Source organism: Geospiza fortis, unplaced genomic scaffold (assembly GCF_000277835.1).
Source record: "Geospiza fortis unplaced genomic scaffold, GeoFor_1.0 scaffold53, whole genome shotgun sequence".
NCBI lineage: Eukaryota > Metazoa > Chordata > Aves > Passeriformes > Thraupidae > Geospiza > Geospiza fortis.
This window is the reverse complement of record NW_005054305.1, coordinates 634106-647101: the sequence shown is the minus strand read 5'-3', so window position 1 is coordinate 647101 and position 12996 is coordinate 634106. Positions and strand designations below refer to the sequence as shown.

At 34.9% G+C, this 12996-nt stretch overlaps 1 protein-coding gene across 1 annotated transcript in view; it reads left to right on the top strand.

Annotated features, from left to right (window-relative positions):
• Nucleotides 1-280: 280 nt before the first annotated feature.
• The window catches only part of SMCHD1 (structural maintenance of chromosomes flexible hinge domain containing 1), a 56912-nt gene continuing 44196 nt past the window's right edge, over nucleotides 281-12996 (top strand). Inside the window, exons 1-11 of the mRNA XM_005418274.3 lie at nucleotides 281-352; nucleotides 800-961; nucleotides 3594-3676; nucleotides 3782-3912; nucleotides 5424-5538; nucleotides 5691-5810; nucleotides 8669-8835; nucleotides 11016-11109; nucleotides 11362-11572; nucleotides 12411-12528; nucleotides 12616-12799. Of these exons, the coding sequence (XP_005418331.1) occupies nucleotides 853-961; nucleotides 3594-3676; nucleotides 3782-3912; nucleotides 5424-5538; nucleotides 5691-5810; nucleotides 8669-8835; nucleotides 11016-11109; nucleotides 11362-11572; nucleotides 12411-12528; nucleotides 12616-12799 (1332 nt within the window). The 5' untranslated portion in view covers nucleotides 281-352; nucleotides 800-852. The remainder of the gene's footprint in view (nucleotides 353-799; nucleotides 962-3593; nucleotides 3677-3781; nucleotides 3913-5423; nucleotides 5539-5690; nucleotides 5811-8668; nucleotides 8836-11015; nucleotides 11110-11361; nucleotides 11573-12410; nucleotides 12529-12615; nucleotides 12800-12996) is intronic.

Sequence of the window (12996 nt, the reverse complement as noted above, 5' to 3'; positions counted from 1 at the left end):
TATAAGACAGTTCTTCCTCCTTAAAATTCCTCTTGCTCATTAGAGCATATTTTTATTTTATGCAGGTAAAAGAGTAAACCACCCTAGTATGGACAGATTTGGCTAAATTGAGAAAACAAGCAATCCTAAATTCCACTGTGTTCTTAAGAGATTATGTGATTGCTCATCAGTAGCTTGTGACAAAGTAAATAGACTGTGCCTTTTCTTGTTTTAATGTATCTGAATAGTTTTTGGTCTACTTAGTTATCATAACTAAATAACCTTCAATTTTTATAGGCATTTGGCATACCTTCTGATGAAACCTTTGTTATCACCACAACAAATAGGAAGGAAATCACAGAAGATAACTTCAGTAAGTATCTTAGATGACAAAATAATTACAATTATTTCTTATATTGATCATAAAGGTCACATGATAACTGTTTGTGCTCTATGATGTACAAGAATTAACTGAAAGTACAAACCCTGTAATAGTTTGCCAAAAATTGCTTTAAAATTACTTTCACAAACGTTTTTGATGAGTTTGTATGATGACAGTTATACTAAATATCTTCTGTCACAAAGTCTGTAAATTATAGGAAAAAATTATATATATATGTAGCTGTCGCCTGAGAAAACTTGCATTCTAAAGCTTGGAAGTGTGAAAAGATATTCATTTAAATGTTGTTGTTAAATGCTGAACAGGCAACGCCTAGGACAATACACAGATTACCTGCAGCTAAGCCCGTACTTGTTTTGAGAGCAGAAGTTGCCTGATGTAGTGCTCTTCAATGTACTTTACATTTCATCTTCACTGCAGGCGAGCTTGTTCACGATGGAGTTACTTTATATCTGCTGCAGTCAGTTGATCAAATGTTGCTTTTGGCAACCAAGGAGCGAATTGACTTTCTGCCCCACTACGACACACTTGTCAAAAGTGGCATGTATGAGTACTATGCCAGCGAGGGCCAAAATCCTTTGCGTAAGTACCTGCAAAAGTAATCTTGTGTAAAAGCAAAAGTAATCTTGAGTAAATGATGTTTATATGAATATAATGTGGTTATGAGCAATTCAACTTAAAATTATAGCTGCTAAAAAATAGTCTTAACTGTAAAAGAAAAATTAACTGTGTTCTTCATAATTTTTTTTTAATTAATAAAAGTAGCCACCTAAGAATCCAGATTTATAGAGATACCTTCTCAAATACTTGTTCAAGAAGTTTGAGTATTTTAGAAGTAAAATAACTTTAGCCTGAATAGTCTTGTGCATGTCATTCAGACAGGTCAGCATTTGTGTTATCAAGATTTTGTCTCCTGTACTAAACGGTAGACTTTGTGTTTGAATTTAATGAACAGTTTTTGTGTGAGCTACTATAGAATGTTTTGTGCCCTCCCATCTGGGGTGCTACAGGGCTTAACTTATCAACAAGAGCAAGTATTTCTTTAAAAAGATGCTGCTTTAATCAGTTTTTATCGAAGTGGTGCATGAAATATGTAACCAGCATTTTGTATTGTTTTATTGAATAAGTTACTTTCTGTTCATGGCTTCTCTGAAAATTCTGTCTGTGGCTGTGATTACCTTCTAAGTACTATGTAGTTCATAGGTACAGCAGGTTCAAAATTGCACAGAAAAAATTCAAAAAAATATCAAGAATCAAGCATGATACCATTCCTGTTGTTTTAAAACAATATAAAAAATGTTTATAAATAGCAGCTGTTATTTTTAAGGACCAATCTTTCCCCTTTCCTCTTTGTGCACATCATTTTTTCCGTGCCCCGGCAAAGGCACTGTTTTGGTTTGCGTTTGGTGGTACTGTTGAGTCAGTGGTACATCCATCCTCTGCACAGGAATTGCTCTGTGAGGCCACTGAGAGCAAGCATTCTGTGGAGATCTGTGCTTTATTCCTGCCAGCAGCCAGTAGTGGACCTGTGGCTTTCCAATACAGAGAAACTGACCGGAAAGGCCAAGCTGGGCCTGGTCTGTAGCAGCCATACCCTGGTGGAATTTGATTAAATAGGCAAGTGTAAAGTATTGTAAGGACTCTAAACCTTAGGAAAAGACCTTTCAGTTGTTAAAGGATGTTAAAGGGTGTGGTTTATGGGACACCGGGACACACCCTTGGGGATAAAGGAGTAGAAGAGTGCTTGCAGTTGCTTAAATGACTTTTTAGAGCACAAGAACTATTGATTTCTATGTGGAAGAATTCGGGTGTAGAAGGCAGGAGAATAGCATGACTGAGTAAAGATCTCCTGGTCAAACTGAAACGCAAGAGAGAATTGCACAGCTTGTGGAAGCAAGCTATAGAATAATAGCAAGCTAGAGAATAATACAGCAATAATAGCTAGCAAGCAAGCTAGAGAATAATACAGGGATATTGCCTGGGAATATACAGATGAGATCAGGCAGGCTAAGGCACAGCCAGAGCAAATTTGGCAAGGGATGGGAGGAAGGATAATAAGGGTTTTACAGATATATTAGAAAAGGATGACCAAAAAAGTTGCACCCTAAATAAATGAAATGTGAGGTGAGGAGGTCTAGGGGCAGCTGACATGGGGAAGACTGAAGTACTAAACCAACGCCTAACCAATTCTGAGTGTTGATGAAGGACCGTTGTTCTTTGCTATGGAAGAGTAAATATGGATCACATAACCGATGCTCAACTACTCTACAATGAAGAAAATTGCAAAAAAGTGCAGAACTGTTTTTGTACTTCGATGACAGCTTGAGGGAAAATGCCATGTGCTTCAGTGTTGCTGTGTTACACTGATACTCAAGGGTTTTCTTTTATGCGTCTGAAGTGTGTGGCCAGTGTAAATTGCACTGTAGCATTCTGAAGAACTCTGCAAATTGTAGGAAATAAGGTTTCCTTTTTAAAGAGACTGACTGGAAATGTCTGTTCACTAAAGCTGGTCAGTCAGATTGAGTTAATCTGAATTTGATGTATTTTTTTTCAGATTAAATGCAATTTTCCAGTAAACTTAGGTAGTTTTACTTTAATTAGGTAAGTGCTCCAAGCATTAATGGTTAGAAACAACAAATTTGTGCAAACAGTTTGCCTGACTATTTCTGCAGTGTATTGCCATGGATCTGACAGAAATTTGGTTGTATTTACCATTCACTGAAATCCTTCAACCATTTCTACAATTTTCTTTATGTTTTCTATAAAATATTAACATTGTAGTTTTAAATGTTTCACAAAATTTCAATTCAGTTTTCTTCAGTTAATTCATTCTTTCCTCAATATTTTAGCAAGTCAAAGTCCATTTTTATGTACTTTTGACTCACATATGAATCATAAAAATTAATTTCTAATCGTGAAAGGGACAAATCTGTCTTTTGTTAACGAGATGGTTAGTTTATCATTGTTCTTTCTAACTATTGTGACATTGCTATTAGGAGATATGAGAGACTTAGTGATGAAACAAATAATAAAGTACATGTAGAAAAGCTGTTTTATTTTTTAAACAAGATGTTATGTGATTTTGATTGTTCTGACTGGGCTTAGGTCTTGTCTGTGTTTAGGTAATGTGTTTTCCTAATTGTTGAAAGAAACTGCTATAAGTGGGTGTCTGTTTTCTGAGCACTAATAGGGGTTTTTTCGTCAATTTCTTTAGCATTTGCCCTTGCTGAATTGATTGACAATTCTCTATCAGCTACCTCTCAAAATACTGGCATTCGGAGTATACAGATAAAATTGGTAAGATAAAAATGCTTCAGTGTTTTCAGACCTAGTTTGCGTTATCCTTTTTTTTCCTGTTTCTCCTTGTTGATTTGTGCTGTTTGTTTGTTTTTCCCCAAACAGTTGTTTGATGATTCCCAAGGAAAACCAGCTGTTGCTGTGATTGATAATGGAAGTGGAATGACTTCTAAACAGCTTAACAACTGGGCTGTATATAGATTGTCAAAGTTTACAAGACAAGGTGACTTTGAAAGGTTAGCAAGTTCTAAATATTTCTACAACAGTTAGCAAGCTCTGCAAAGGTCCACAAAATATGCTTTTAAGGCATAGCTGTATACCAACACTCAGCTAAACCCTGTCATTTTATGATTACATAAATAGACCCATACTTTTTCTAAGTAGACAATAGAGAAGCTTTATGACACAAAACTGCTCTTCTATTCTTGTGACACACTGAATACTTTTTTGTTCTTGGGACCTTTTCTAAACTGTCTTTTGCTTGCCTGCATACAGTTTGGGGCATGCTATGTTCTGCAGGGGATTTTTGTGCCATGTTCATCTCTTACCTGAAAACCTTCCAGTAGTGCATTAAATGACACATTCAATATCTGTTAAGCTACTGCAATAACAGATGGTTTTAGTTCAAATTTTCTTTTCTTTTTTAATTTAAATTTTAATTCTGTGTAATGTATTATAAATTGCACCTGGAGATGTCTATTTTTTGATGCAGGCTACACAAAATAAATGTTTTGCATTTAAAGAAGAAAGTGGAGGTTCTGTGGTGGGTTTTGCTACTTATATGAATTTACTTTACGGTTTTGAGTCTGTTCTCAAGCAGTGTTCTACCTGCACAGCCAGGCTTAATCCTAGTGTATAAAATTCCACAAAATCAGTTATGTACAGTTTTTGAGCTTCGGTCACATTTTAAGTACCTTAAGCCTAGGATCATAAATGTGAAGATGGTCATAACTAACTTGTCATATGAGCAGGTAGTGTAAAAAGTACTATGGCTGTGGGAAGTGATAATATAGCTGGGGGAATTGAAAACATCTCGAAATAGAAAGTTGATGTCTTTTAAGCATCTCGAGGTAAGTGCATAAAAAGTGATTCTGGGTCATTTGTAAAGAAATTCACTGCTTCTTGAAATTGCTGTAGGCAAGTTTAGTAACAGAAATGTGTAGTATTCCTAAAATGCAGATTTAAACTGTGGATTACTACCACTTAATGCAAACAGAGGTCTACATTATAGTAGGATACCATCTGCACCTTATTTTCATTTGGGACTGCTGTGATTTAAAAATAAATGTTTTTCTAAACTAGATAAGGCTGTTTAAAGTGACTTAAAAGACATGGAATTTCACTACAGATAGCATGTTATCTCTCCAAGTCTGCATTTAATAGTTGGTTGGCATTATTTCCCACTTTGACTTAAAAGTATTTTTATGAAAGGATGCTGTCAGAAAGATCAGGCTTGGTTTTTAAGCCATTTTTATTTAGTAGGATTTGGTTTGTGAGAAGGGGCAGAAATGTTTTTTAAGATGACTTAGGAAAATACCTACTCTGTCATTATCCTTTTAAAAAGAGTACATCAAGAATTTCAGGCACATATGTTTTAAGCTTGCGGTTTTAAAAGGTGTAAAGTGAAGGATTTTTTAACAAAATGCCAGGAGGAAGAATTTAGTAGAAGCTTTAGATCAAAAGTATCTTTGGGTTTTTTAGTTATTTTTGTCTTGAAAAAATTTATTAAAGACACTCTTATTCTCAGTGATCACTCAGGATATGTACGCCCTTTGCCAGTGCCTCGTAGTTTAAATAGTGATATCTCATATTTTGGAGTTGGAGGCAAGCAAGCAGTGTTCTTCGTGGGACAGTCTGCCAGAGTAAGTCAATGTCTGACTTTAATTTTATTTTAGAACATAAGCACACAATCAGATTGTTACTTCCTAACCTTTAATCACAGCATTAAAATATTTTATGATGTTAATTTTAAGTCTTATTTTGATTTTAAATGCTGTTTCTTTAATAAAATCAGATGATAAGCAAACCTGCAGCATCTCAGGATGTTCATGAACTTGTCCTTTCTAAAGAGGATTTTGAAAAGAAGGAGAAAAACAAAGAAGCAATATATACTGGATTCATTCGAAACAGAAAGGTAAATAGCCTTAAGATTCTCACATTTGTAATTGAAAGTCTTTTCCAGGTTAATGTGATTTAACTGTGTAATATTCCTGTAATACTTATCTGGGGATATCTTCATCTTAGTGAATAATTTGCACCCTGTAGTGTAAAAGGAAGTAACCAAGAACTGTGAGACACTAAAGACAATTTATGCCTTTTTTTAATGTGAAGCTTTTTCCTCTTTTCAGTTAAGGTTAATTGACAGAAATGCATTATAGTTTTACATGTCAGGTTAAGAAAAATGCTTAAAAATACTTTTCTAAGCACGGCAAATTTTTTGTTGTGTAGGAAACAAAAATGAATTTTCTCTGAAGCAGTAAGGAGTAAATTAGGGAACCAAATTGTACTTGTTTAGAAATATGTAAGACTAACCTGTATATGGGAGAAAAGTCCAGCCAGACCAACAAAACACATTGGTTTTAGAAATATTCATAAATATTGTAAAATAAATGAACTGTATAGCTGAAAACTAAACTCAGCAGTCCTGATGCTTTTCATGAAGAAAAAGAACCTCAGTAAAAAAGCTGCAAGATAAGGAGGAAGATTGAAAAGAACTGGACATTTTTGGGCAAGGAGGGAGAGGCAAAGATGTAACTAAGGGTGCAGATGGGAGGAAAAATGAGTGGTATGTATGACAAGGTAGTCAGACCTTGAGCCATATCTGGTGGGTTATATCGGTGTTCTTGGTGTTTCATATGGATGAGAAAGGAACAGTAGGTAAATAAGGTTTTTATCATGCTAATTCTTGGTCAGTGAGTTGCAACAAAAAATGAATTGTCAGCTTTGGTTTTATTCTCTCTACAATATCAGACTCAAAAAATAGAAACTGAAAATAAAAGCTGACAAAATCTGCTTTATTGTAAAGGGTACAAATGCTTTCCCTCCCTGCTTGATACTTAAGAGAAAGGTTGGATGATACAGAGTAGAAGACAAACTAAGGCAGGCATAAGTTGGAAGAAAGTAGCTGAATGAGATGCATAGGTGCTACTAAAGAGTTCAAGAAGCTGGTGCAATCAAGTGTTTGAAATGTTGTGGTAATAATATAAAATCAAAGTTAAATTGACACTGTTAAAATGCAAGTAAAATTCTATTTAGAGTTAAAAAATAACTTGTAACTATCCAAGAGGGAGGAGATGATGTGAAAAGTAATAGAAGTGAAGTGTGAAGATAATAGAGGTTTCCCTAAAAGATTCCTAAAACTCGGGTTTTGGAATTTTTTTGCAAATCATTGGAATACCTAGGCCAGTTCATTATATTGGTGTGAAATAAAAAGTGTGAATTCATCTCCCTAAAGACTTGAAAAATGGTCTGCACTGCACATAGATCAGCAAGAGAATACTGTGGCAGAAGTAGAAATTGTAAATGGATTACTAGCGTGAGAAGAATAATTGAGCCTTTGAGCCACTTAGTTGGTGAAGGAAGTTACTTTTGCAAAGAAATTAAGATGTAACTATTATGAAACAAAAAGAACTTTAGAACAAGGCCATAACACTGAAGAGAAGTGATATTAATGGTATCCCTGCTGATCATCTTTCCTTGATGGGTAATAGGCACCTCTCTTCACTGCAGTCATTTCTCTGGACCATTGAATATTGCAAAGAAGTAAATAGTAATTTTCTAGTTGAGATAGATGCTAGGAATGTAGGGGAAGGTGCCAGGGTAGTTTGTAATCTGTAGTGGGAAGGCAGCCAGATAATTTGGGAGTGATATTTTGAGGACTTTTTTGGTCTGTAAATTTCTTCCATGCTGTACAAAGTGACGCTTGTTCAGCATAAGTGTGCAGCTTCTAGGTTTGTCAGATCACATGGGGATGAGGACCAAGCAGCTCTGGCTTTTCTTTGTTATTGCCAATCCCATCCCTAGCATAGAATAGTCCAGGCTATGCTGTGGGCAGGAAAAAATGTAGTCTTCTTTGATGAAAAGTCTCAAAAATTGTTTAATTATCCTTTTAGCTAAGGAAAGGTCTTTGATTCCCTGGGGAAAGTAAGTCTTGATAGAACACCCTTAACTATTTCACCTAACTGATTAGGTAGGACACATCTCCTTTTGTGCCTTAGTGATGTGGGGTTTGTCTGCTTTCCTGCGAAATAAGGCATGTAGCTGCATTTACTACAACATATCTTCTCAGCTGTAGCAATTGTTTGCATTCACTAGAAAGATCTTAATCTTTGTTTTAAAAATAGGGTTTTTTTCTGGATGTACTAAATGTAAGGGATTACTCGCTGGTCCAGTGTGAAGCATGACATCAACCACTGTGTCTTCCTGCACTTTAGAAACCTGTCAAAAGAGCAAAGTGCATCCATTCAGGAAAAGACAGTCAGTAGTTTCTGGAATGAGGAATCTCTTTTCTGTTAGACTACTTGACATTTCACCTGGAATTGATTCACTTTTCTTTCTTTTATAACAAAACTGTTTCTTCTGCTTGAGTTTCTGCTATAGAAAGCAGCTTATCCCTTTAAAAGCCAATAACTTTTTTTGGCTTTGTTTTCTTAAAGAGGACTTAATGTCTTGCACACTTAATGCTTCCGCTTGATGGATGAGAACATGGATATTACACAGTGCTACATTCAGCGTGATTAAATGCATTTTTAGAGGGCACACTTTAAGTGCTGTGATGAAAGTGAGTTGAAAATGAACTGGATTAGTGATGTCCCATTCTCAGCTTGTTGACTTTAATTTGGAAACCTTTATTTTAAGCTTTAATCCTTTGTGATACTTAGCATCATGTGTTCTGTATTACTTTTCTCTTATGCTTTTTAATCCCTTTCAAGTTGATGGGAGTTCTGAAATTCAGTTTACATCCCTGCTCTTATTATTTTACTCTTTTTGTAGCCATCTGATTCTACTCACATCAAAAGTGATGATGAAAGATTCCTTCATAATCTAATATTAGAAGAAAGGGATAAAGAGAGTTTCACAGCAGTTGTCATTACAGGTGTACAACCAGATCACATGCAGTACTTGAAAAACTACTTTCATCTTTGGACAAGGCAGCTGGCGTAAGTTGGTGATTTAAAAGATTTGATTTAAAAGTGGGCTACTAACAAAGTCAAGTAATTATGAACTGCTTCTTTTTTGTACTTTGACATTGGCCTTATTCTTTTTAAGGCCATTGATATTTCAATTAGCCTCCCTATCTAACCAGTTTTACAGAAATGAACTCAACTGAATGGGGCACCCCCAACCAAAGATGCGACTTGATGATTAATACATAATCCAGTGTAATTTTTACATACATATCCATACATATCCACTGTAATTTTTAGTAACCTATTAATTTAATGGTGTATTACTAATGTAAGAAGTTGTTTATCTAATTACTAATAACTTCATCAGTTACTTTGCTCACAGCCGTGCTCCTAACCTTGGTACCTAGCATTGTATATACAGTTTTAGGGGATCTTTTGGTTGGTTGACTTTTTTAAACAACAATAAAAGAAGGTACTGCTCTTCATCCCAGTTTAAGAGGGAGAAGGATATATGACCCTATCTGCTCTGTACTGTAATAATGTCATCAGTGGGCCTGCAGAGCCTGGAGATACTTGTTAATAGTTTGGGCTTACCTGTTACGATGATGGATCCATCTGTGAATGTAAACTGAAATACAAAGGCCTAGACCAGTTTTGAAATCTGGCAAACTACACAACTTTGTTTTCAAACTATGATTTTATTTTTGTAATACCTATAATCTGATAATAATAGATGTACTTAAAAAAAGGGTTAATATAAGAATTAGGTAATATCTTGCTATGTGAAATATCATTCAGTGTTGCACATAAAAACTTGTTACTGAAACCATTTTTAACCTCATGAAAATATAGGGTACATCTACCTGCAGAGGATAATTTAGATCCCTCATTTAGCTTCCAGGTGCTCATCCAGTGAACACTCACACTTTAGTATGTGTTAGTTCTTTGCAACCATCTCCTTGAAGTGAAAGAGCTGCCTCTGTTTGAGATGGAACCCAGGTACAATTATTCAGATATATATGCCCTGTAGCTGTTACAGTAAAACCACTCACTTAGCCTTCCAGTGCTACACAGTCCTCTGTCACTGTTTCAGCTGTAATGGCCCTTTCCCCTCAAACACTTCCCCATTCCCTTCTGCCATGCCTTTTGCCGCACATGCAGGGTACCAGTTTCATTCTGCTTTCATGCACTGCAGCACAGCCCTCATTATTTTGGATGCTTTGAAGTGGAGATGAACCCGTAAAATAACAATGTCTTAAGGCCAGGAGACTGCCTTTTGAAGTCTGGAAGAACTGCACACAAAATACTAAGCAATTTGGACATACTATAAAATCCTGAGCAGTGAGACCAGGAGGAGCTTTTTTCTGGGAACCAAGATTTCTCTTTGGGGAACATTTAGTGCAGTGGAGGTCAAAGGCAAGCAGCTATAAACTTGCAGGTGCATTTGACTTTAGTCATGCATTCAGTCCCCTTGACTAGTACAATCTCAATTTTCTCCAGACCATCCCCCAGAGCTTTAAGGATTCAGTCTTTGAAGTTGGAAGAATTAGCTAGCTTGCTGAAAAGTTGAAGTAAATAGAGTTAAGTTCCTCAGTTTTCTCAAATCGCATTTCTCTATGAAATTATTTAATCTATTTGACCACATGGATTTTTTGAAATTTCTTAAATTAGGAAAAATGCCAATTAGAAAGCAACATTTACAACTGAAAAACTATTTCTATTATGCAGATCACATCCATGACTCCTACCTATATTCAAATTTATGTAAATAATGTAAAGATAGTGATTGTTTGTTACATATTTCTGTTACTATTAGATGATTGATATAAAACTGATATCAGAGACAAAGTGTGGAAAGATTTGTGGCTCTAGTTCTGGTTTCCAGACTGCAGAACAATATACAGTAGGGGTTTTTTTGTATTTTTTTTCACTTACTCTTTTTTTTTTTCAAAATTTTTTCCAATTATTTTGCCCAAAAAGTGGTCCTAGTGTGATTGTGCATGACAGAGATGAGAAGAATGAAAAGGAGTCACTCCCTTTAGTAAATCTTTTATACCAGATATGTGTTGTCAAGGAGTTGATTTATAACAGTGCAACAAACCAGTTATATTTTAATAAAAATAAAAGCTTATTTAGATTTTTTTTAATTATAATGTGCAATTTTTAAATTTCACTTGCTGATTTGGTTTTTTTTCTGAAATGTATTTCAGGCATATCTATCACTATTATATCCATGGACCAAAAGGAAATGAAGCTAATGCTGTAACAAAAGAAATAAGCCCTTTCAACAACATCGATATTCAGGTGAGAGATTTTATACATGTTAGTCAAAAGTCCTCTTTGATGCCAACTTATTTTTTATTGTGCCTGTTTCTCTGTAATCATGCATTTTAAAATACAGCATTCAAGATGTGTATGTAGTTTAATTTTTTGAAGTAATTCTGTTTAGCATTGCAGTGTAGGAACTAACTCCTTTGCTGACAGTCAATTGTCAAAGTGCTTATTACTGTAAGTCTTTTGCTCTAAGGAAAATCAACTTGTTTTCCTTTTTTCCAGATCTCAATGTTTGAAAAGGGAAAAGTACCAAAGATTGTCAATCTGAGGGAGATCAAAGATGACATGCAGACATTGTATATAAACACTGCAGCAGATAGTTTTGAGTTCAAGGCACATGTTGAAGAAGAAGGTATAGTTGAAGGCATCATCCGATACCATCCCTTCCTTTATGATAAGGAAACATACCCTGATGATCCATGTTTTCCATCAAGTAAGTGAAATGTTTTGCTGCTTGTCAGTCCTATCATAGACAGTCCTACTACTCTAAATATTTTAATGAAATAAAAACCAGAACAACTTTAAGTTGAAGTGTAAGTATTACCTGATTTAGGTTGTGACAGAACAGAAAAGTTCACATTCTTTTGGATGAACAGATCTTGTGAATTGTCTGTTGTGGTAACTCATTCCTGTAAACTTGATCTTTGGCATACCACCATCTGATTCCAAATTATAAACTCTTAAGGAATGTACTCCAGTTGAAACTTTGCACTTTCTTGATTGCATCTTTGCTCCAACAAATTAATAAAATATGAGCAGTTGATTCAAGAGATTTCAAGAGATAAAGATTCAAGAGATTATAGTATTGAAATACTGTAAAGGACAACATATAGTCTGAAGTCTTTAGTTTAAAATTTGTTTTACTCAGTTGTGAGTTTTCAAATGCTAGGGGTTTTAAAATTCCTTGTGCTTTTTTTTTTGACAAAACAAATCTTGAGTTAATTGGGACAAGATTTCATGATACTAGAAGAGCAGCAATTGAAACGAAGGAAAAAGTAACACTCAAAATTTTAAGGTTTTGAATTTGGTAGTATTTAACTTCCATTTAGAATTTTTCTTTACCTTACTTAGTTTTTCTGCTTGGTATTTCTAAAACAGGAAAAGAAATGTAATATTGTATGTAATGAGCTTGATATAATGTGCATTGCTTTTGTGCTGAATGTAATGACAATAGTACTTCTTCATTAAGATTGCTATGGGTTTTGATATTATATTCGTTTTTTTAGGAAATATATTTAGGAGACTGTCTTTCTTTTTTTTTTTTTAACAAGGATTAAATGATGATGATGACGATGACTGTTTTTTAGTAGAAAAAGGTGCCAGAGGAAAAAGGCCTATTTTTGAATGTTTTTGGAATGGAAGATTAATACCATACACAACTGTGGAAGAGTAAGTGGTGATGTGTTTGTACAGTCTCTTTCTATAATGTAAACCTCTCTTTATGAAAAAGGATTGTAATGACTTTCTCCTTTTAAGTTTTGACTGGTGCGCTCCTCCGAAGAAGAGAGGATTGGCACCAATTGAATGCTACAACAGAATTTCTGGTGCATTGTTTACCAATTATAAGTTCCATGTCAGCACAAACAAATTCACTTTCATGGATCTGGAGCTGAAGCTAAAGGATAAGAATACTCTGTTCACACGAATCTTCAATGGACAGGTAATTACTGCATTCTGTTAAGTGTTTCCTCTTGGTGAAGTTCAGTGCATGTAATACAGAAACCTTTGCTCACTGGTTATTTGTTCATGTCTCTCTGGTTTAGTGAGCAGTAAAGCTGAATCTTTAAATCTGAAAACTTAAGACTCGGTATTTTTCCTTTTATTTTCTTGAACAATTACTTTATTTAGTTGTTATAT